The 20,988-nt window shown below is 40.5% G+C and overlaps 1 protein-coding gene across 1 annotated transcript in view; it reads left to right on the forward strand.

Moving 5' to 3' along the window:
* LOC103180921 (WD repeat and coiled coil containing) overlaps window positions 1-20,988 on the forward strand; it is an 81,858-nt gene that overhangs the window by 16,399 nt on the left and 44,471 nt on the right. The window contains exon 4 of the mRNA XM_042333245.1: window positions 8,916-9,075. Within this exon, the coding sequence (XP_042189179.1) occupies window positions 8,916-9,075 (160 nt within the window). The remainder of the gene's footprint in view (window positions 1-8,915; window positions 9,076-20,988) is intronic.

The raw sequence follows: 20,988 nt of genomic DNA on the forward strand, positions 1-20,988 counted from the left end.
AGATCAGGAATTAGTCTTTGCTAAACCTTTGAATCAGAAAAAAGTTAGCTTTTTAAAGTGTTCTTCCACATCAACATTAACTTTAACACAAAAGACTTGTCTTTAAAGTAATCATTCTTGAATTTGATATTGTGCCTTTCACATCGGGAGGCCGCTTCAATATGCTTCATAGCATTTTCTGCAAAGTGCATTTACACGTTATCAATGGACTGACTGATTGCTTTACTGTTGCAAATGATTATTCTCGTGGAAGCTGCTGATAGGTGTAAAAATGTAAAGGACAAGTTAGAATGATCTGTGACTACAAATATCTATAAGAAATGTAATATACACATCATTGTCACCCATGTGAAGCATTAGAAATTTTTTGATAAGTTGCATTGTAACATAGATAAATTACAATTACGTTCACTATTTTCAGAACTGAGAACTTTAATTCACTTCTCTTTAAAAGCCACAAATCTGATAGGAATGTCAGGATAATTTGCTGGGAATAGGAAGAGGAATGGAATATTTAGCTTGTTGAGAGAAGGCTTTGATTGTCAGTATTGTAATTTGAAAGCTGCTTTTGCACTGTATTTAAAGTTGACAAACTTGATGTAGGAGCTTCAATATAGCTCAATTGGGACACAAGACTGCAAGTGTGTAGTACTGTACTTTTGTAAAGTGGACACGGAAGCAGAGCATCCCATCACTGTACTGGAATGTCAGCCAAGACTATGAGCTCCATATCCTAACATGGGTCTTGAATACTTAGGACTTAGAGGCAAGAAGCTACCAATTGAGCTTTGCTGATATCATTAGAAACATAACTTTTTTTAAGCCATATACTCCCAAGGGCTCTTAACAGTTATAAATCAGTCATTATTCTTGTAGAAAAAAGTGGGATTTGTGCATTTCAAGGTTTTTTAACATCCACCTAAACAGGTAGAACATTGGTTACATTTCTCATGTAAACACGAGAACCTCCAACAATCCAACATTGCCTAACACTGCACTGCACAGCCTTGAAGCCATCTACTGACTCAAAGACAAGAGTACTATCAAATGAGTCAAATTTCTAGTCCCATGTTAGCACATGGAGCTCATAGTCCAGGCTGACATCCAGTACAGTGCTGGGATGCTCTGCATTGTTGGAGGATGAGGTGTTAAACCGAGGCCCCATTTGCCTTTTCAGGTGGATTTTAACGATCCCTTGTCCTATTCAAAAGGGAGTTCCCTCAGTGTCCTGGCCAACAATCCCCCAGATAAAATTCATCATTCCTTCATGGTTGTTTATTGACCATTGCTGTGTGCAACTTGGTTTCCATGTTCACCTTACAAAAATACAGTCACTACACTTTACAGTAAATCCTATGAAGTACTTTGAGATGTCCTCCTGATGTAAAATGCAAATATTAATATTATATTTTAATAACCAAAATCATTTTGCCTTAAACAAGGCTTGGTACATTATGGTATAGTGGAAGAGATATTGGAAGATTGATGCAATGTGAATCATCTCTACCATTCCATGAATTTGCAAGTGTTGCCTACAGTCTTGATTCATTGGCTAGTAGTGCCATGTCAGCTTATCTGCAGGGTCCTGTTGGAATTCCTTCAGTGTCTTTTCATTGCAAAGCTGGCAGTAGCATTGCATTTATTTAAAGATCTACATGTGTAATTAATACTGCTACAATTCTTGGCAGTCATTTGGCTGAACCTGAATTGCCTTTAGCATTTTGTCGAGCACGTGGGATTATTAAATGAGGACAGTTGCTTGTTGCATACCCCAGTAGGCCTGATTATTCACTATCCTGTGTGGAAAATGAATCCCAGGTAAGGTCTAATGAGATGTGGAGGTATTCTTTCCTATTATTTATAATGGGTGGGGCAGAATTTTGTCTCCAGTTTATAGCAGAAAATATGCCTAAGGTTAGATCAACAATCTGTAGGAGGAAGATTGAATTCATTGAGGCAGTAAGAAAAGTCAGAAATATAATTGATAAATTAAATACTCAACATTAAATACATCCAAAACTCCAGGCAATAACCTGAGAAATAATTTAGATGCAATTTGGAAAACTCTAGTATGACTGAGTTTCAATCATTCATTACACTCTCTGGTTATGCAAATAAATGGATACAGTGTGGGTGATGGTGTTAGTGTGTCAGTACATTGTGAAGGATGCAAGTTCAAACTCTCATTTCCTCATTCTGGATCGTAGCAAATGCCCATTTTACATTGAATGAGTGTTTTATGTTTTGAGAGGCCATCCTTCAGATGAGGTAGAAAATCAAAAGTCTCATCTGCCTGATCAGAGATAAGGTCTGGTCATCAGCTCGCATGTTAATGAAGCGCAATCAGGATTTTTTTGCTGATAATGTGAATCTTTTAGACCATTTAAACAAACCTACAGAATATTGCTAGGATTTTAGCATTGGCTAAAATGTTTCTCTCCAAATTCCATTATTGCTTCCACAAGTATTTGGGCAGAATTTTTCCCCTTGAATAAGGTGGCGCATAAAATTGAAGTATTATTTTAATAACTAGTTTATAGTAAATGGTTACCAAATTGATTGAGCTAGCACGGAGATTGTTCCATGAGAATTGTGCTGTATTCCTCATTGCACTCACAGGAAAGTTTATTACAGCATTTATTGTGAAATGGTAAAATGTAAGTCAATTGTCACTTTAGTTCTGAATTTGATTCTTTTACTACTATTTACTGCAGCAGACACTCTATTTTAAAAGGCATTCTGTAGCTTTGTGTAATTTCACTCTACTAGTAGTGGAGATCTTAAATCATATCCTAGCAACCCAACAGCAGTGCACAAAGAAGAGTTTTTCTGAAAAGTGGCGCCTTACTGGTGCAGTAACAAAAAACAGTCTCACTAAATGGATCATAAATGTTACTGTAGCCTTGGAGCTAGAAATGAATAGTGTTGATGTTTTCTCCTAAAGCCATTTTGAGTTTCTAAAACTCAAAACTATATTTTCTGACAAGTTCTACCCACACATTTCATACACAGTCCCAGAAAATATTGCAATTTTTATTTAATGTGGAGGTGGTTTAATATTTCTGAAAAATTGTTGGACTTTTGAAATTTGTATGATTGCTGTCCACTCCTGTTATGATTGCTGTTCCCCCCGCCCCCAAGTCTGACACTACAAGACAGAGATGCAGTAGTTCAGAAAGGTCTGTTTGAAATTAATTTAATTTCCACAGTGTAACCAATGATTCAAAGTTGCAAATGAATCAAGGAAAAGTGGACAATAAGGACAAAATCAGACATGTTCTCTCTTGAAGATTTAATTAATAAATATAATTATCTAAGAGCTAATTTGATTAAAGAGTTCAGATGCAAGCTAACCCATTATGAATGAAGCAGTGGTGTATTATAGAATAATGGGATACAGATTGAAATTCCAACCTCAGTTACAATACAGAGAGCAGGTAACCACTTTCTTGAAGTGATGAGGAAGAATCAGAGGAGATAGGCTTTCATGACTCTCCTAAAGCAAAGCAGAATTGGCAAGTGCTTGAGAGCTAGGTTCTCCCCATCTTCTTAGCCGGATTGGTGTGTAGTCTTGTAAGACCAGTGCTCACCTTTAGTAAACAAATGGAAGTGTATTCATATGGAATTATAAACTGCAATGCGGAACGTTCATGGAACCTATCTGGATCCTTCAATTAAACTATACCTTTATGAAAAAATTATCAAATACGTGTAAACGACAACCATACCAATACCAAATTTCATTTATTTAGCACCCTTAAAATCAGGAGGACATCCCAGGGTACTGGATAGTGAAGAGTTTGCACCCAAACTGAGAGTTGGAATCAAGAGGGGTGGAGGGCAAAGAGGTGGGGGTGGGAAGATGACTGAAGTCACGGTTCAAGTGGAAGGTCTTGAGACAGGTCTTCAAGCACTCCGGGATGCTGTATAAATGCAAGCTGTTGTTGTTGAAGGCAAGGGAGGGGCTGAGTCTGAGGGACTCCAGGATGGAGTTTCAGTGGGTGGAGGCAAAAAGACCGATAGTGAAAGGGGCAGCATGGGGGACGTGGAGCAGGCCAGTACCTGGCGAGTGGACAGGTTGGTAAAGGTTCAATAGGTCGCAGAAGTAGGGAGGAGTAAGACTCTGGAGGGCTTTAAAGGTGAGGACAAGTATCTTGAACTCGATGATCTGAGGAGCCATTAAAGCCAGGCGAGGATGGGTCTAATCGGGTCTCAGAGCTTAGTGCAGAAGAGGACAATAATTTGCAGTTTGTGGAGGGAAGAGTTGGGAAGTTCAGTGAACAGGGAGTTAGTATAGTCAAGCTTGAACATCATGAAGGCATGGATGAGGGTCTCAGCAGCCTGATGGGAAAGATAGTGGTCAAGGCGGGTAACGTTCCAGAGATGGGGGATGGCAGAACGGATCGTAATAATAATATTTGTATTTGATACAGTGCCTTATCACGTTGTTTGGACATCTCAAAGTGCTTCACAGGATAAACTGTAAAGTGAATTGACTGTATATTTTGTGGAAAAAATGCGGTAGCTGGTTGCACACAGCAGTGAATCATAGAATCGTACAGCATAAAAAGAGGTCATTCGACCCATCGAGTCTGTGCCGGCTCTTTGAAAAGAGCAATGTAATGTCAATCTCACTCCCCAGCCCTTTCCCCATAACCCTACAAACCCATCCTCCTCAAATACCCATCCACCGCGTTTTTAAAAGTTGTTATCGAATCGGCCTCCACCACCCTTTCAGTGTCCGACAAACAGTCGTGCATTGAGTGACCAAATTGTTATTATTAATATTTTGAAGGGATTATTATTACCTCTGGAAAAGCAATCGACTAACAACCGGATTCCTACTTACTGCTAGGCAATCAGAGCACTGTGGAGTAAGGAAACTTGCCAAAGGTTTTTCCCTGCCTGGGTAATGAACTCGGGTCCTCTTCCTTGCCAGGCGAACGCTCTAACCAATACGCTGCAGGACTCCTCCATGGCATAGAGGTGGAGTTCAAAAGATAGTTGAGGGTCAAATAAGTCACCAAGTTTGCGTACTGCTCGGTGAGGTGGAGAGTGGTGCATCCAGGAATAGTGATGCTGTCAGCACCTGAGGTCTGACAAATACTCCATCAACGCCTTGGGACATCCTCCCAACGTGAAAGGCGCTGTACAAATGTAATTTTGTTGTTGTTGTCTGTCAGGACAGCAGTTGCCTGGGGTCAAGGGTGGAAGCAGAGAGATAGAATTGGGTGACATCCGCATATATGTGGAAGTTAACCCCATGTCTGCGGATGATATTCTTGAGCGAAAGCAGGTAGATATTAAAAAGGAAAGGATCAAGGACACACCCCTGGGCAACGCTGCACGTGACTGTGCGAGAGCTGGAGGAGAAGGTTGGTAGAAACAAAGTGGAGACGATGGGAAAGGCAGAAAGAAACCAGGCAAGGGCAGAACCATGATTGTGGAGCTGAGGGGCCATGTGGCAGAGAAGAATAAAGACAATGCTTTCATAAAGACATGAAAAGTAACTTTGAAATAAAACCAATTGAAGACTGGAAATTGTGAGGTCTTCACCACCGAATAATGCCAATTGACATTTCACAGGATACCTGCCTGCTCGCTTCTTACTGCTCAATTTTCTGACATCTTTCATTTGAAAATTGATTGGATCTAGAAAGGTGATGCCCTGTCATAGTTCTGATACGCAAGACTTAAAATTGGTAATCACAAAAGGGCGTGGGAGTGACATAAGGTGATGAACATAGGTTTGAGAACTAAAGAACATTGGTTGTTTTAAAGAACAAAGATTCAGGTGCAGGACCTCTCCTGCTGGCAGACAGTTGTACAGATTCAAAAGCAACCTGCCTATACTGTTGGCAACAGATATTAGGCAAATATAAAGATTCAGAGAAATAATTTACGTTGAAAAATCATACAACATTTTTTTTGAAAACTATTGTATTGTAAATTCAACCACAACAAAATTTCATTTATATAGCGCTTTTCATGACGGCAGGATGTCCCAAAGCGCTGTACAGTCAGTGTTTTGGACCCAAGCTGGGGGTTGGGATTGGGGAGGGTGGAGGATAGGGGAGGAAGCAGAGTGATCGAAAGCATGGTTGAAGAGGAGGGTCTTGAGATGCGTCTTGAAGGCGGCAAGGGAGGGGGATCAGGTGGAGGGACTGTGGGATGGAGTTCCAGAGCGTGGAGGCAGAGTGGCAGAAGGCCTGCCCGCCAATGGTGAGCCAGGGGAGGGGAACGTGAAGCAGGCCGGAGCCCGCTGACCAGAGGGAGTGGGCAGGATGGTAGTGGGCTAGAGGTTGCAGAGGTAGGGGGGAGCAAGGCCATGGAGGGCTTTGAACTGTATCTTAATCTGTATCCGTGTAATGGGAAGCAAGTGGAGTCAGGCAAGGATGGGGGTGATAGGGTCACAGAGCCTTTTGTGGGAGAGGACATGGGCTGCAGAGTTCTGGATGATCTGCAGCCTATGGAGGGAGGAGTTGGTGAGGCCGACAAGCAAGGAGATGGCGTAGTCAAGCCTCAGTGTTATGAATGCGTGTAGGAGGGTTTCAGCGGCATGCGGTGTGAGACAGTGGCGGAGCCGGGGCAATGCTGCAGAGGTGGGAGAAGGCAGAGTGGGTCATGGCATGGATGTGGGGTAGAAAGGATAGGTGAGGCTCAAACAAGACCCCAAGGTTCTAGACTGGCTTAGTAAGGTGGAGTGTACATCCATGGATGGTGATGTTGTCAGCACCTGAGGTGTGGAGGTGCTGACGGGAGTCAATCAGGAGAGCTTTGGTCTTGTTGACGTTTAACTGAAGAAAGGTAGCTCTCATCCAGGACTTGATTTCTGACAGGACAGCAGTGGTCCTGGAGTCAAGGATGGGGGCAGAGAGGTACAGTTGGATGTCATCTGCATACATGTGGAAGTTGACCGCATGTCTGAGGATGATGTCGCCAAGAGGGAGGATATAGATATTGAAGAGGAGTGGACCAAGGACAGAGCCCCGAGGAACACCGCTCGAGACGGTGCGGGGACTAGAGGAGAAATCGTTTGTGGAGATGAAGTGGAAGCAGTAGGAACTGAACCATTCAAAGACAGAACCGTGAAGGTTTGTACTTTCACGGTGAATTCGTACCTCAAGCCGTTGGAAGGATAGTTTGAGGCATAGTTTATTGCAATATCACAAATCATTAGAAATTACAGGAAGAGGCCATTAAGCCTAAACTGGTGTAAGATCAGCTCCAGCAGCAGACTATTCTTCCAATTTCCTAATCCTTCCTCTTACTCTTATATTTTTCTTCCTTGTAGTGATTGCTAAAAGACAAGGAGAGATGTTGTCCTGAATATATAAATTAGTTATCTCCACTTGGTGTGATTTACGTTGTTGAACTTGAAATTTAGCATTTAATAATTGTACTCCAATTGATAACACCACATCGAGACTTTGAACTCACATAGTTCAGGCTGAGACGCCAATGCAGTGCTGGTCGAGGCTCTGCATTGTTGGACAGTCTTGAAAACCAAGATATAAATATCCCATGGCACAATTCAAAATATTCTGATACGATTCTCCATGGAAATTGGAAACAAAAAACAACATGAGAATCCATTTTGTAAAAGATCCCAAGTTGTGTTAATTAAGTAGGAGGGAAACATTAGATTTGATTAATGAGCAGCATAAGTCACTTGAACATCTGTTACCACAACACAGAGGTATACATTTATGTTCTGCATGTTCCTCTGAGATGAGTATGACTTAGGAACATCTGGATAACAGCGAAATTGGACAAATGGCATGCTTTTGATAGAATTTAAGCAACCTGTAATTTAAAATATATGGGGCTCAGTTTGTCATACAAGGAGCCCACATCTCGCAAAGGAAAGGAATAATCTAAGAGAATCTTGAATAGCATCTTGAATACTATATTTTAAATACATGCCAGAGTCTTTACTTGAACTAAAGTTGTTGGAGAAAGTTCCTGTTTTTCCAACAGGCTGGACCTATGCTGTGCTGGGTCTCTGAAATCTCCTGTACCTATCTGAAGTCCTCTCTAAATCATAATTTTAGAATTAGGGACAGTAGAGGCTTCTTCTTGCTTTTGGAGCATTAACAGCAATGAGTTGGTGGGAGAGCGACAGAAGAAACGAATAAATAGATTAGTTCCTGAGAAGTGATAAAGGGAACTTTTGACTGATCATAGCAGTATATGTTCATTTGATGACCCTAGGTAATGTTCTCTATTAAAATGCAATTTCTGTTTTATTTGCGGAATATATATAAAACTTTTTTTGTGTTTTGGGGTATTTCTATATAAGTATTTAACATGATTTGTTTATACACTGCTAAATGCATATTGGAAGATCTACAATTACTGTAACTCAGTGCTTTGACTGGCTGGAGAGTGGGTATTAATGCTTGCTAAAATCTTTATTTTCTGTTTCTCTATTGAAAAGTGATATTGCTTGACATCTTAAACTGCAACAATCAGTAATATTATTAATTATTAATCCTAACATTTGCACCTTATAGTGCTGACATTTCTCAAAGTGCTTTGTAGTATTTTCTATCAAGTGTTTCAGTGAACATAGCAGCCATTTTGAACACGGTCCCTAAAACAGTCATAATTCTGTTTAACATCCCATGCCCATATATTCTTGCTTCTGTGCACATCGTTATGTTATAACATGGCAGACCAGTTTCTGGGAATAAGTTGTCCTTCTTAATGATGACTTTGCAACAGAGAACAATTGAGTTTTTTTATAAATTGTGAATAAACTTTGTATGACTAGATCATAAAAGATGCATCTCTCCCACATTCAAGCTTGAAAAAGGGTATTGTTTGCTTAACATATCATCATGATAGCATTTGATTTCATCCTTTGTATTTTTAAATTTATCTTATCTTAATACTTGTTATTCCAATTTTAGGTTCCAACTGGATCGTTCTAATGGCTGACAATGATGGATTTATTCCATTACTATTCAAACACAAGCAGCAAATAATGATTCGGGATGGGAATCAAGTATCACAAACTGCAGAATTTCCTCCACCTCCACCGCCACTAAACAACATTGATTCAGAGAAACGGTAGAACCCAACATAGCCTGTGCTTGGATGGGAAATAATATAATACTTCCAAACAAGTTCTGTTTTAATGTGTGCTACTGTTGTGTTCCTATCCAGGTAGTTCAATAATATTTGTGTTAAAAAAAAGTATGAGTTTATGTTGATTATCTGATTGGGTGAATATCCAAACAAAAGTCTCAGGCTTGGATAATATTTTCTTTTGCCACTTTACCTGCCCAGTGAGTGGGCAGACAGGATCTCTTAGATTTTGCTTTTGGTAGTTGATTAACTGCTAATCTTTACCTTGAGGCTGTTGCAGATTTGAGTTGGGAATTGAAATTACAGAAAGGCATGATGATAAAATCAACTTCAAAAATTGTCTTTACAGAAATATTGTCAACTATAATGTTCTAATCATCTGAAGAATATGTTGTGCTGACTCAAATCTGATTAGGAGGTCACAGCACTTCCTCTTCCCAAGTTCCAGTGTATGTATGAAGAAATATTTGCAACATTCTCTAATGTTATTACAATGAAAATTTATATTTACTGTTTATGGTTCACAGTTCAATAGTAAGGCAGTGGCTTTGAGCCCCACTCAGCACTTTGATCATATAATAATAATAATAATAATAATTTGATGTAGCATCTTATCAGGACATTGAGACGTCTCAAAGTACTTCACAGAATATATTATAAAGTGAATTAACTGTGTATTTTGTGGGTGAAACACGGCAGCCAATTTTGTACAGCGGTGCCCCACAGACAGTCGGGGATTGAGTAACAATTTTTGTTCAGTTTTGGAGGGATTAATTTATGACCCCTGGAAAATGATACGTCATTCGACCGACAACAGAGTTACTACTTGTGGAGCAAGGAAACTTACCTAAGTTTTCACCCTACTGGGAATCAAACCCAGGTCCTCTTGCTTGCAAGGCAAGTGCGCTAACCACTACGTAATGGGACTCCATAATCCTGTATGTAGTACAGAGTACACTTCATTGAAATGCTGGGGGAATGCTACGTTATCAGAAGTCCTTCGAATGAGATGTTAAACCATGGACACGTTTGCTTGTTCAGGGGTTGTTAAAGATCCTATAGCACGATTTGAAAAGAGAAGGGAGTTTATGTCCTGACCAACAATCCTCCAAATAGAATTGGTCAGTCATTTTCATGGTTGTTTGTAAGACATTGCTGACAGAACATTGGCTGCCTCTTGTGCTTCCAAATAATCACTAAGCTTTATAATAATACCCTATGAAGCACTTTTGAGACTTTGTGATGATGTGATAAGGTGCTACATCAAATGTAAAGATTATATCAGAATTACTTTCATTCGTTCCCACTGAAAAAAACAAAGCATACTGACAAAAGTTAGTGGTGAGCATCTGAATTGCTGCATTCAGGCTAATACTGAAGACAGACATATGGGATGTTATGAAGGGAAATATTTTTCTTTGTCATTTAGGGCTTTGGGGTTTGTTAATAACAAATTCCAGATATTTTGCTCTGGAAGCTCTGGAATTGTGCTTAGATGCTGATCTTAATTTCGACTTCCATGAAGTCGGCGTCTGCATTCGGGACTCACTGGTTACAAATCATTTTTTGGATCTTGCGATTTTAACCCCACTGTCATACACATCCGAGAATGTATTATTCACCATGTAAATTTTATTTCCGCACATGCTATTTTAATATGCAGTTAAATGTTATATTTAATTTTTGTTCACTGTTTAAAGACTGCTTAAATATGTTGCTGTAGAATGTAGTTTGTTTCAGAAGGAAAATGTGACAAGGTGCTTCATTCCTACAACTCAGGCATTTCGTTCAAGAGGAGCAGGGACAGAATCAGAATGAGTTTCCCCACCACCTTCTCCTGCATCTTGTTCCTTTCAGCTGAGCGCTTTACATGGTTTAATTTGTATTGGAGCACAAGTTGTTGTGTGAGAGATTTTAAACAGCTACAAAGGTCTGAATCCATGTTTTATTAAAAGCGATTTTTAAAGCCGTGATGTGCTAGGAGCTATTGTATCCATATTCAAGTATATTCTAATGAATACAATTATATTCTTTGTAGTTTTGGAAGCTCGAAATACATACAATTTCACATGAGATTGCAGATTTTTGGCATATTATTTTCGGTGAAGCAAAGATAGTTTTTAAAAAATTCAGAAAATAGAAATAGTTCTGCACCTCAGCTCTGGTCACTTCACAAGGAAAAGGAAAATGACGTCTTTTAAAAGAGAAAATAACTGAAAGTAAATCATTGAGAGGATTTCTTCCCTGAGCGATAGCTTACCTATGTTGCCCACAAATTACAGTCAATCCACTTCACAGTAAATCCTGTGAAATGCTTTGAGAAGTCTCAACGATTTGATAAGGTGCTATGTCAAAATGTAAGGATTATTAATTACATTATGCAATAATGTACAAGATAGCTTCTTGGAAAACAGCCATATCTGCTCTCCTAGTTATAAAAGAGCCACCCAGATTTTGTATCCATTGAGCTTATTTTAGCCAGCTATCCTTTTGAATGGGGATAGTTCGTTCTTTCTTGACCCAGGGCTTTCCTGGTATTGCACTATGAATATCAGCCAGGACTTGAGCTGTATCATTTTCAAGTTGGACCTGGCGATGATGCCTGATGGAGTCTGACACATGCAGAAACCCATCACCATGCTTTAGAGCAGGAGTTCCCAAACTTTCTGGGCTCATTGGCCATCTGGACTGAGGGACCCCTTACACAATAAATCCATAGCAATTGAATATCTTACTTAAATTGGAAACAACTTTCAAAAGAATGAAAGAAAATAAATAAAAAGTAATGTTTCCAATATTAATGTAGATATCACACAAACCCTGCGTTCTGCACCTCACCCACCAATGGCATTGTCTGACCGAATTGGTCAGATTTCAGCAAGTGACGGACGGCTCCTGGAGCTGCGGAGGCTGTGATTGATCAGTGAGGGTGGAGCTCACATTGGTCCACACAAGCTCAAACTTGTAGCGACAGTGTTCCAGTTGCCTCCTCGTGCATCCTGGGCTCCTCAGGAGTCCGCAGACCCCAGTTTGGGAACTAATGCTTTAGGACAGGGATGGCCAACTTGTGGCCTGCATGACTATTTTACAGCCTGCAGGCAGATCACGTGTTTAGAGAACCTTTAGAGTATCCAACCTAGACAGAATGCTATATATGTTTGCCACCCACACACACTCTCTTCCTGCACCCTACTGACATAATTCTGGAAGTATTAGGTGTAGGTTGGTGAGAGCCAAGCCTTGGGAACACAACTTATCCAGACTTCAGAGCTTCATCCTCACAGATCAATGCAGAACTCTGCAGACTTGTCCTCTCCCACAACAGGCTCCGCGACCCTATCATCTCCATCCTCGCCCGACTCCACTGGCTTCCTATCACACAAGATACAGTTCAAGATTCTGGTCTACACTTTCAAAGCTCTCTATGGCCTTGCTCCCCCCTACTTCTGCGACCTCGTAACCTCCTACCAACCTGCTCGCTCCCTCTGCTCAGCGGGTTCCGGTCTTCTTACGTCCCCTGCCTCGCCCGCCCCACCATCATTGGGTGGGCCTTCAGCCACTGCTCTTACTCTCTGGAACTCCAGCCCGCAGACCCTCTGCATCGCTCCTCTCAAGACCCATCTCAAGATTCTCTTTGTCCATGCCTTTGGTCACACTCCTCCCCCTACCCTCCATCCTCCCCGATCCTGACCCCCAGCTCGGGTCCAAATTACTGCCTTGGGATGTTCTCCCGATGTGAAAGGCGCTTTACAAATGTAATTTTGATGTTCAGCTTGCAGGTTTAACAGGAGCTGAGTGGGAAGCATCACTGTTCCAAGTCCTGTCGATGAGCCAAGCAGGCTGGGCTTCATCAGCAGTCCTCTGGAATACAGTGGACCTGCTTGGCTCAGGAACAGGACAACCCCATTAACTTAATTCCAATATTCTATTGTCAAACACGTCATCTTGGAACCAGCTCAATTCCAAGGAGACCTGCTTACAAAGCCCCCCCAACTCCACCCAAAGAGATAGGCTCAAATGGATAATTTTACATCCAAGGCATGATGCAACAATAACAACAAAATTACATTTATAGAGCGCCTTTCACGTTAGGAGGATGTCCCAAGGCGCTGGACAGTCGGGTCAGGACCCGAGCATGGGGGAGGGGTGGGGTAGAGGTGAGGGAAGGCAGAGAGGTGGGAGGACAACTGAAGGCACGATCGAAGAGGAGGGTCTTGAGACCGTCCTTGAAAGAGGCAAGGGAGGAAGCGAGGCGAAAGGACTGTGGGATAGGCGGTGGCAGACTAAAAAATAAGCACTTTCACAGGTAACATTTTCAGTAAATGTTTTAATTACTATATCTAAGAAGGACATTACATTGAATTAATGTATTCTCCCTCACCCCTTTAATGCTATTCAGTGTTTATTTTAATAACAAAGTCCAATTTGCACTATTTCTTAACCAGATTCCTGAATAAAGAATCCTAACATATTCCAAAAATAGGTTGGTTAAAAGTGAGATCGGAAACAGTTCTTCACACAGAGCCTCGTGAAATTGTGGATTGCATTCCCCTGCAAGTCCATCAAGGCTGAATCAATTGGAATGTTTAAAAGGAAAATTGATAGATACTTGGAAGTACTGTAGCGAGCATTTATTTCAGGTCATCCAGGTGTTGCAGTCAATGACAACCATAGTTGGTGAAGAAAGATCAACTTTATTAGGCCCAACACCAAGAAATTAGGTAAACCGAGTGTAGAGGGCACCAACAGCATGGGATATCCACTCCCTAACCCACTGCTTTCCAGACTCCTTATTCCCTGATGTAGAAAGGCAAGGCTACTCCACATGGGAAAAGGAAGCCTGGAAAGGAGCAGGTAAGGCTCCTCCTAAGGACCATCCACAGGCTTCCCTTCTGTAGGGGAGTCTAGATTATCTACCTGAGAGAGAATCCTATTGGAGTGCACCATGCTGGAGATTCAAGTGACTTTTCCATCGTGCACAATAGGAGCTTGATCCCTGTAATACCCACCATCAAGTTGACTGCTTCCTGGCCTCCAGCAGCACTGCTCTGAGGTCATAAATTATAATAATAATAATAATAATCCTTGCATTTGATATAGCGCTTTTCACGTCGGGAGGACGTCCCAAAGCGCTTCACAGAACACACTGTAAAGTGAATTGACTGTACATTTGTGGGCGAACGCGGCAGCCAATTGCGCACAGCAATGTCCCACAAACAGTCGTAGATTGAAAATGACCAATTTAATTATTGTTTTTGGTTTTTGGAGGGATTATTATTAGGCGTGTGGAGTAAGGAAACTTGCCCAAGGTTTCGCCCTCTGCCTGGAAGTGAACTCAGGTCTCTCACTTGCAAAGCGAGTGCTCTAACCACTGAGCTACAGGACTCCACATTGAGCAGAGGCAGCATGATCTCCCCAGCCTGCCTCACAGACCAGACATTTGTAACCATATATGGCCAGGGTCCCAATTGCGCAGTCCAAGAATGTTACAATATTAATAAAGAAGTAAGACTAAAAGATCTGACATGACCTCGACTTCCTCCATGTTTCATATTTAAATTTCATTATGATTTTATACCCTTTAATTTAAAATTGTGTCCCATTTTTATACAGGAAATAAAATGAATATAATAGGGCAAGATAGAGAGGGGAGAGTGGGAGCAACATTGTGTAGGATTCCTTAAAGCATTCCTGTGCTAATTAAGACAAGGAACACCTTAAGGAATATTGCAAATTTGTTCTTTAACTGATCAGAGTTGGTGTTAGTTTTATTCACTGGGTTCCCAACTTTACTGAGTCACCTGAATAATCTTCGCAGCTGCTCGTACACATCTTACACACCTTATGACACAAGCATACAACACAAACTAAAAATAAAACATTCATCAACATCAGATCTTGAGAGCTGGAAATACTGGTAGAAATTCCATCCAGGTTTACATTTACTCTTATTTGCTTTACATTTCACAGTAGCCAAAATGTGACAAGGTCTTAAATACTTTTTAGTATTTCTTAATATTGAAGATGATTTTCTAAAAGTACTTTTAAGAACTACTGAGTTCAACGATTTGCCAAATTCTGGACATTCTGAAATGCTAAATAAATGGAGTAAATATTAACTCAGGTAAAATGTCTCCCCGTCACCGTGTGAACTGCTGCAAAAAGTGGCAGTGGTACTTGTCAGGAAAGGTTGCTTAGAAAAAGGTCAAAGTGCCAACAAAATCTAAGAAAACAACGTAACGCTTGAAAGCTTGACGTTTTAGAACCTAAAACATTTGGAGATGGAGGATTCAGTCATAATGCATATGTCCTTATCGTTGGAGGCTTGAAACTTTGGCGGTTAATAATATTCACTGACAACGTGTCAGTCTGGCTCAGTTGCTAGCACTCTCTGTGAGGTTATACCTCACGTGAGGACTTTGAACTCGTAATCTATGCTGACAGTCCAGTCTAGTGCACTTCTGGGGATGCGCTGCATTGTTGGAGGTGCCATCCATTGGATGGGATGTTAAATTGGGGATCTATCTGTTTAACCAGGGCAGACGGGACCTCAGTTTAATGTCTCATCTGAAGGACAGCAGCTCTACACAGCACCGCATAAATAAAATTGATCATTCACTTCATGGCCATTCTGGAACATTGCCTGTGCAACTTAGCTATTGCTTTCACACAGTCACTATACTTTAGATCCTGTGAAGGATTTGATATGAAAGACACCATACCAAATGTAAGGATTCTTATTTACTATTAGTTCAGCCTGTTGTACTCCGCTTTTCCAGCAAATTTAGTGGTGGAAAACCAATAATTCGGTGACCGTAATTCTGTGACTAATTCTGTGTCTGTTAATTTGACTTTAAATTTCTTTTCAATACCTATGTCCCCAAACATCTAATGCTTGGGACAGCAGGTTATTCCTCCATGTGTATATTTGTCCCATCAACTGAAAAACAAAGTGCAGTTTCTCTGGGGCAAATGGTTTAATAAAATCTCTGGCTGGGCTGCATGTTATTTCATCTCAGGAGAAAGAACAATGATCTCTCAAAGAGGAGGTAATCTTTCAGTGCAATTAAAATGTATTGTTCTGAACATCATTTGATATCTGACATTGCATCATACATAGATTAAAACTACAATATCATATAAGACATATCACTTTAATCAAGCTCTGGGCAGAATCATTTTCAACTGCTTATTTTTGTCTAGATTTCATTCATTTTTTAATTAAGGTGACACTCAAAAAATAAAGGAAAATGGTAAATTCTCCAGACCTTTCTGTAATATTATAGTTGTTCATTATTTTTCTTTATTAGTTTGTTTAATACTTTTAAAGCCAATCCTCCAGGTACTAAATTACAGGAAATATAAAATGAATAGAAGACCTCAAAATGCTGAGAGGCATATATGATGTCAATAAAGGTAAGCAATCCACAAACCCAGGGGATCTGGGCTTAACATTAACAAGCCTCAAGTGAGAATTGAACATGAAGAGTTTTTTTTTCCGTATTGTGGGCATAAGGTTCAGACTCCTCCCCCACAAAAAAAGAGCAGTCACTGTATCCTATACCGATCAAACAATTAAAAAGGGAGTATAGGATCTGTATCCTATACCGATCAAACAATTAAAAAGGGAGTAAATACATATCTGATGTTAACAGGCAATAAATTATAGAGATAATAATAATAATCCTTGCATTTGATAAACAGCATCTTATGTCGTTGAGATGTCTCAAAAAAGGTTCAGCGAATATACTGTAAAGTGAATTGACTATATTTTGTGGGCGAGGTAAGTGCAGATTAAAATGATCACGTATTCAGTGGGACACGATTAATCCTATTTCATTTAAAGAGTAAGGAATTATGTCTGGAGGATTGCAGGGAAGGCTACATTGTGAAGATAAATGAATATTCTGGAGTTTTGCTTTATTTTTCAGGATCATGAAGTATAGAATCATAGAATTATACAGCACAGGAGGAGGCCATTTGTGTCTGCGCCAGCTCTTTGAAAAGAGCTATCCAAATCAATCCCACTCCCCCGCTCTTTCCCCATAGCCTTGTAAACTTGTCCTCCCCAAATAAGTATCTATTTCTCTCTTAAAAGTTGTTATCAAATTGGCTTCCACCATTCTTTCAGGCATTGCATTCCAGATCCAAACAACTCGCTGTGTGAAAAAATTTTCCTCACCTCTCCTCTGTTTCTTTTAATAACTATTTTAAATTGGTGCCCTCGGGTTACTGACCCACCCACCAGTGGAAATAGTTTCTCCTTGTTCATCCTATCGAATCCCCTCATAATATTGAAAACTTCTATTAAGTCTCCTCTTAACCTTGTCTGCTCCAAGGAGAATAATCCCAGCTTCTCTAGGCTCTCCTGATAACTAATGTCCCTCATTCCCAGTACTATCCTGGTATATTTGCAAAGTTTATTGCCCACAAACTTAAATGCTCACAATAGTGCACGATAACGGAAATTGTGTGTGGTTTGTGGAGGAAGGGAGCAGGATGACTTTTTTTTAGTTCCGTGCTTTCTTATGTCTTTATGCTTAAATCCACCTGGTGTCCAGCTAAGTGTTTCACAGTCAACACAATGAATATTAATTGGATGCTTTATTTCAGCAGCTCTTGCCTATATTCAGGAGACGTCTCGACGGCATGATAAGGCGCTGTATCAAATGCAAGGATTATTATTATAGCTTAACAGGACTCCACAACCATGAAAAATTTCAATGAATTTTGGAAGCTTTCCATCAGATCAATCTGAGGCAGCAAGAATCAAGGGCAAGGATTTTGAACCCTATCCTCTGAGGCATAGGGAGGCACTGGAGCCAGACAAGGAGTGGCGTGATAGGGTCACGGCCTCTCATATCTTTTGTTGCTATCTACCATCCAAACACCAATCTACAAAATTTGCTTCAACTGCAGAAAACCAATGCATTCCACCTACTCTGCCACGTCGTGATGCGAAGGCGAGCAGATAAAAAACTGGCTCCAAAAAAAAGCAACTAATCCTTCTCCCTTTAAAGCCTTAAAGGTCACTAGGAGGTTTGGGATCTCTTGTACGGTAACACAACTCTCAACAGACAGACTTTGCCAGGCTTGGTACTGAAACACTGCTGCATTAAAATAAAACATGTTAGACAACACTACTGAAAAAGAGAAACCAATCCAAAAATCCTGCTCCCTTTTGGACACTATTCAGGTGCTATTGAAAGCCTTGCCTATAAGAATGGTGAAACTGCCACTTAAGCTTCATTATTTACTAATAATAATATTTGCATTTTATATAGGGCCTTTTACTTTGGAATGACCAATTAGGACCACTTTTCCTGTTAGTGCTTAGACTTGCAGGGTTAACAGTAGCTAATTAGGAAGAATCCCAGCCCCCAGTGACTTGTCTGTCCCTCCAAACCAGGCTGGCTAGCTGGATTTTTCAGCGAACACCAATAATAATCCTTGCATTTGGCACTCGCTTCTGAGTCAGAAGACTGTGGGTTCAAGCATCAGGACCTGTGGAGTCCTGTAGCTCAGTGGTTAGAGCACTCGCTTTGCAAGTGAGAGACCTGAGTTCAATTCCAGGCACAGGGCGAAACCTTGGGCAAGTTTCCTTACTCCACACACCTAATAATAATCCCTCCAAAACAAAAACAATAACAAAATTGGTCATTTTCAATCTACGACTGTTTGTGGGACATTGCTGTGCGCAATTGGCTGCCGCGTTCGCCCACAAATATACAGTCAATTCACTTTATAGTGTGTTCTGTGAAGCGCTTTGGGACGTCCTTCCGACGTGAAAAGCGCTATATCAAATGCAAGGATTATTATTTATTATTATTATTACCTCTTTGACCGCATCTTTTGTCACTTCCCCCTTCTCCCCTACTCAGCATCCAATCTGCCACTGTGAAACTCTGAGTTGTTATCCCATATAAATGGCTTTTGTATGTTGGATTAAATTCATTTAAATCCCTCCATTGCCTCATACCACTCTATCTCTCTCCTAACAACCCTACTGACCCAGCTGCTCCCTTCATTCAGTGAAAATTCCTGCTTCATGTCTCCTGACCTATCACCCCCACCGTTGGTGGGCAAGCTTTCAGCCATTCTGCCCCCACCCAGAGTCTCTGCAACTGGCTCACTCCCTCCACATGTTCAATGCCCGCCTCAAGGCTTACCTTTTCACTGTGCTTTCGGTCACCTTTCCCCTCTCCACCCTCTACAGCACCCACTTGTGTGTGTGTCCAGCCCACAGTGTGAAGAACTTTGAGATGTCCTCCAGAACTGAAAAGTACTCATAAATGTAAAATTTTAATGTATTGATTCATTTCTGAAATCACCTTCTGGGTACCTTTGAGGGTGGGGTTCAATAATGAAATCAATGCCTCTAAAACTGTATTATAGCATTTATTTAGTGCACAGACCATTTAAATGGACACTGATGTAGCATAAAAGGTGTGCTAGTAGCACATAAAGTAGAAAGTTAATTGTGTTCCTACTTTTCTTCAGGTCCAATAATTTTGATATTCAAGACAATTTTAATGCCCCACTCTCAATTTTTCCGCTCCAACAGTTCATTATTTTCTTCTCCCTTCCTTTAAAAGAATATTCCTCGTAACATTTCTAGCTGGGTCTAACCTTTACTCAAATTTCATGGTTCAGCTTTATTTGTATTTTAAGTGATAGAATCTATTATCAATAATATCATTACTGAGGAATAACAGTTTAATTTTTTTTACTATGTTTGTGGTTTTGTGTTGTTTGTGCCCCATGTCAGGACTTGACTCATTTGAGAGTTGGATCCTTGCATGGTTCTTTTGTATTGCAGGAAATGTAAATCACTGGTCAAAATTCATGGACATTGTGCAATATCAGTCTCGCTGATTGGTAGCACTCTCGCTTCTGAGTCAGAAGACTGTGGGTTCAAGCATCAGGACTTGAACTCATATACTCTGACTGACAAAATGCAGTGCAGGGTGTGCTGCATTTTCAGAGGTGCCGCCCTTCAGTTAACCTGAAGTCCCGTCTGCCTGTCCAGCTGGATGTTAAAGATCCCATGGGACTATTTGAAATAAGTTTCTCCTGGTGTCCTGGCCCAACAGTCCTCACAAAAAAATTTATGGTCACTCGCTCCACGGCTGTTTGTGGGACATTCCTGTACATATATTGGATGCCATATTCACCCACAAAATACACACAGTCACTGTATATCCTGTGAGGGACTTTGAGATGTCTCGACAACATGACAAGACACTATATCAAATGCAGTGATAATTGTTATCATCTTGAGAGCTGATGCAGTAACCATTAACATTAGAAAGTCTTAACCGCTTTACACAATAAGTTACTTATGAAGTGCAGTGTCTGTTGTTATGTAGGCAACAACTAATCTGCAGCAGAAGCACAGACAGCAATGAGATGAATGATTAAATATATAGCCTCTGATCTGGAATTTGAAAGTAGGATGAATAATGTGAACACTTTATGCTTATTTTCAAAATAATGCCACTGGATCTTTAACTTCAGCGTGAACTATTAGGACAGGCAGACAGGACTTCAGTTTAACATCTCATCCAAAGGTATTTATAGCTCAGTAATTGGAAAATTCTTGTTTAAACTGCTTCAAAGCTTTTTAAATATCCATCACAGAGCAAACACTTCAATTCTAAGTATGGTTGTTTGCCAAGTATACATGTTACTGGAGTGACTCAAACCTCGTGGACCCTATTGAAAGTGACACATAGTAGTTTTTAATAGCTCTAACGATCTTCAGATATAGAAGAGCTCTATTCTTTTTGCACGCAAGGTTAATCCATTTAAAGTTAGGTCAGATGGACATCATCTGTTCCTTAAAGTTAATCCACAGAAAGCTTTAGTACCAATATGTGCGAAAACAAACGGTTG

This window comes from Callorhinchus milii, unplaced genomic scaffold, assembly GCF_018977255.1.
Source record: "Callorhinchus milii isolate IMCB2004 unplaced genomic scaffold, IMCB_Cmil_1.0 Scaffold3, whole genome shotgun sequence".
In the NCBI taxonomy this organism is placed as follows: Eukaryota; Metazoa; Chordata; class Chondrichthyes; order Chimaeriformes; family Callorhinchidae; genus Callorhinchus; species Callorhinchus milii.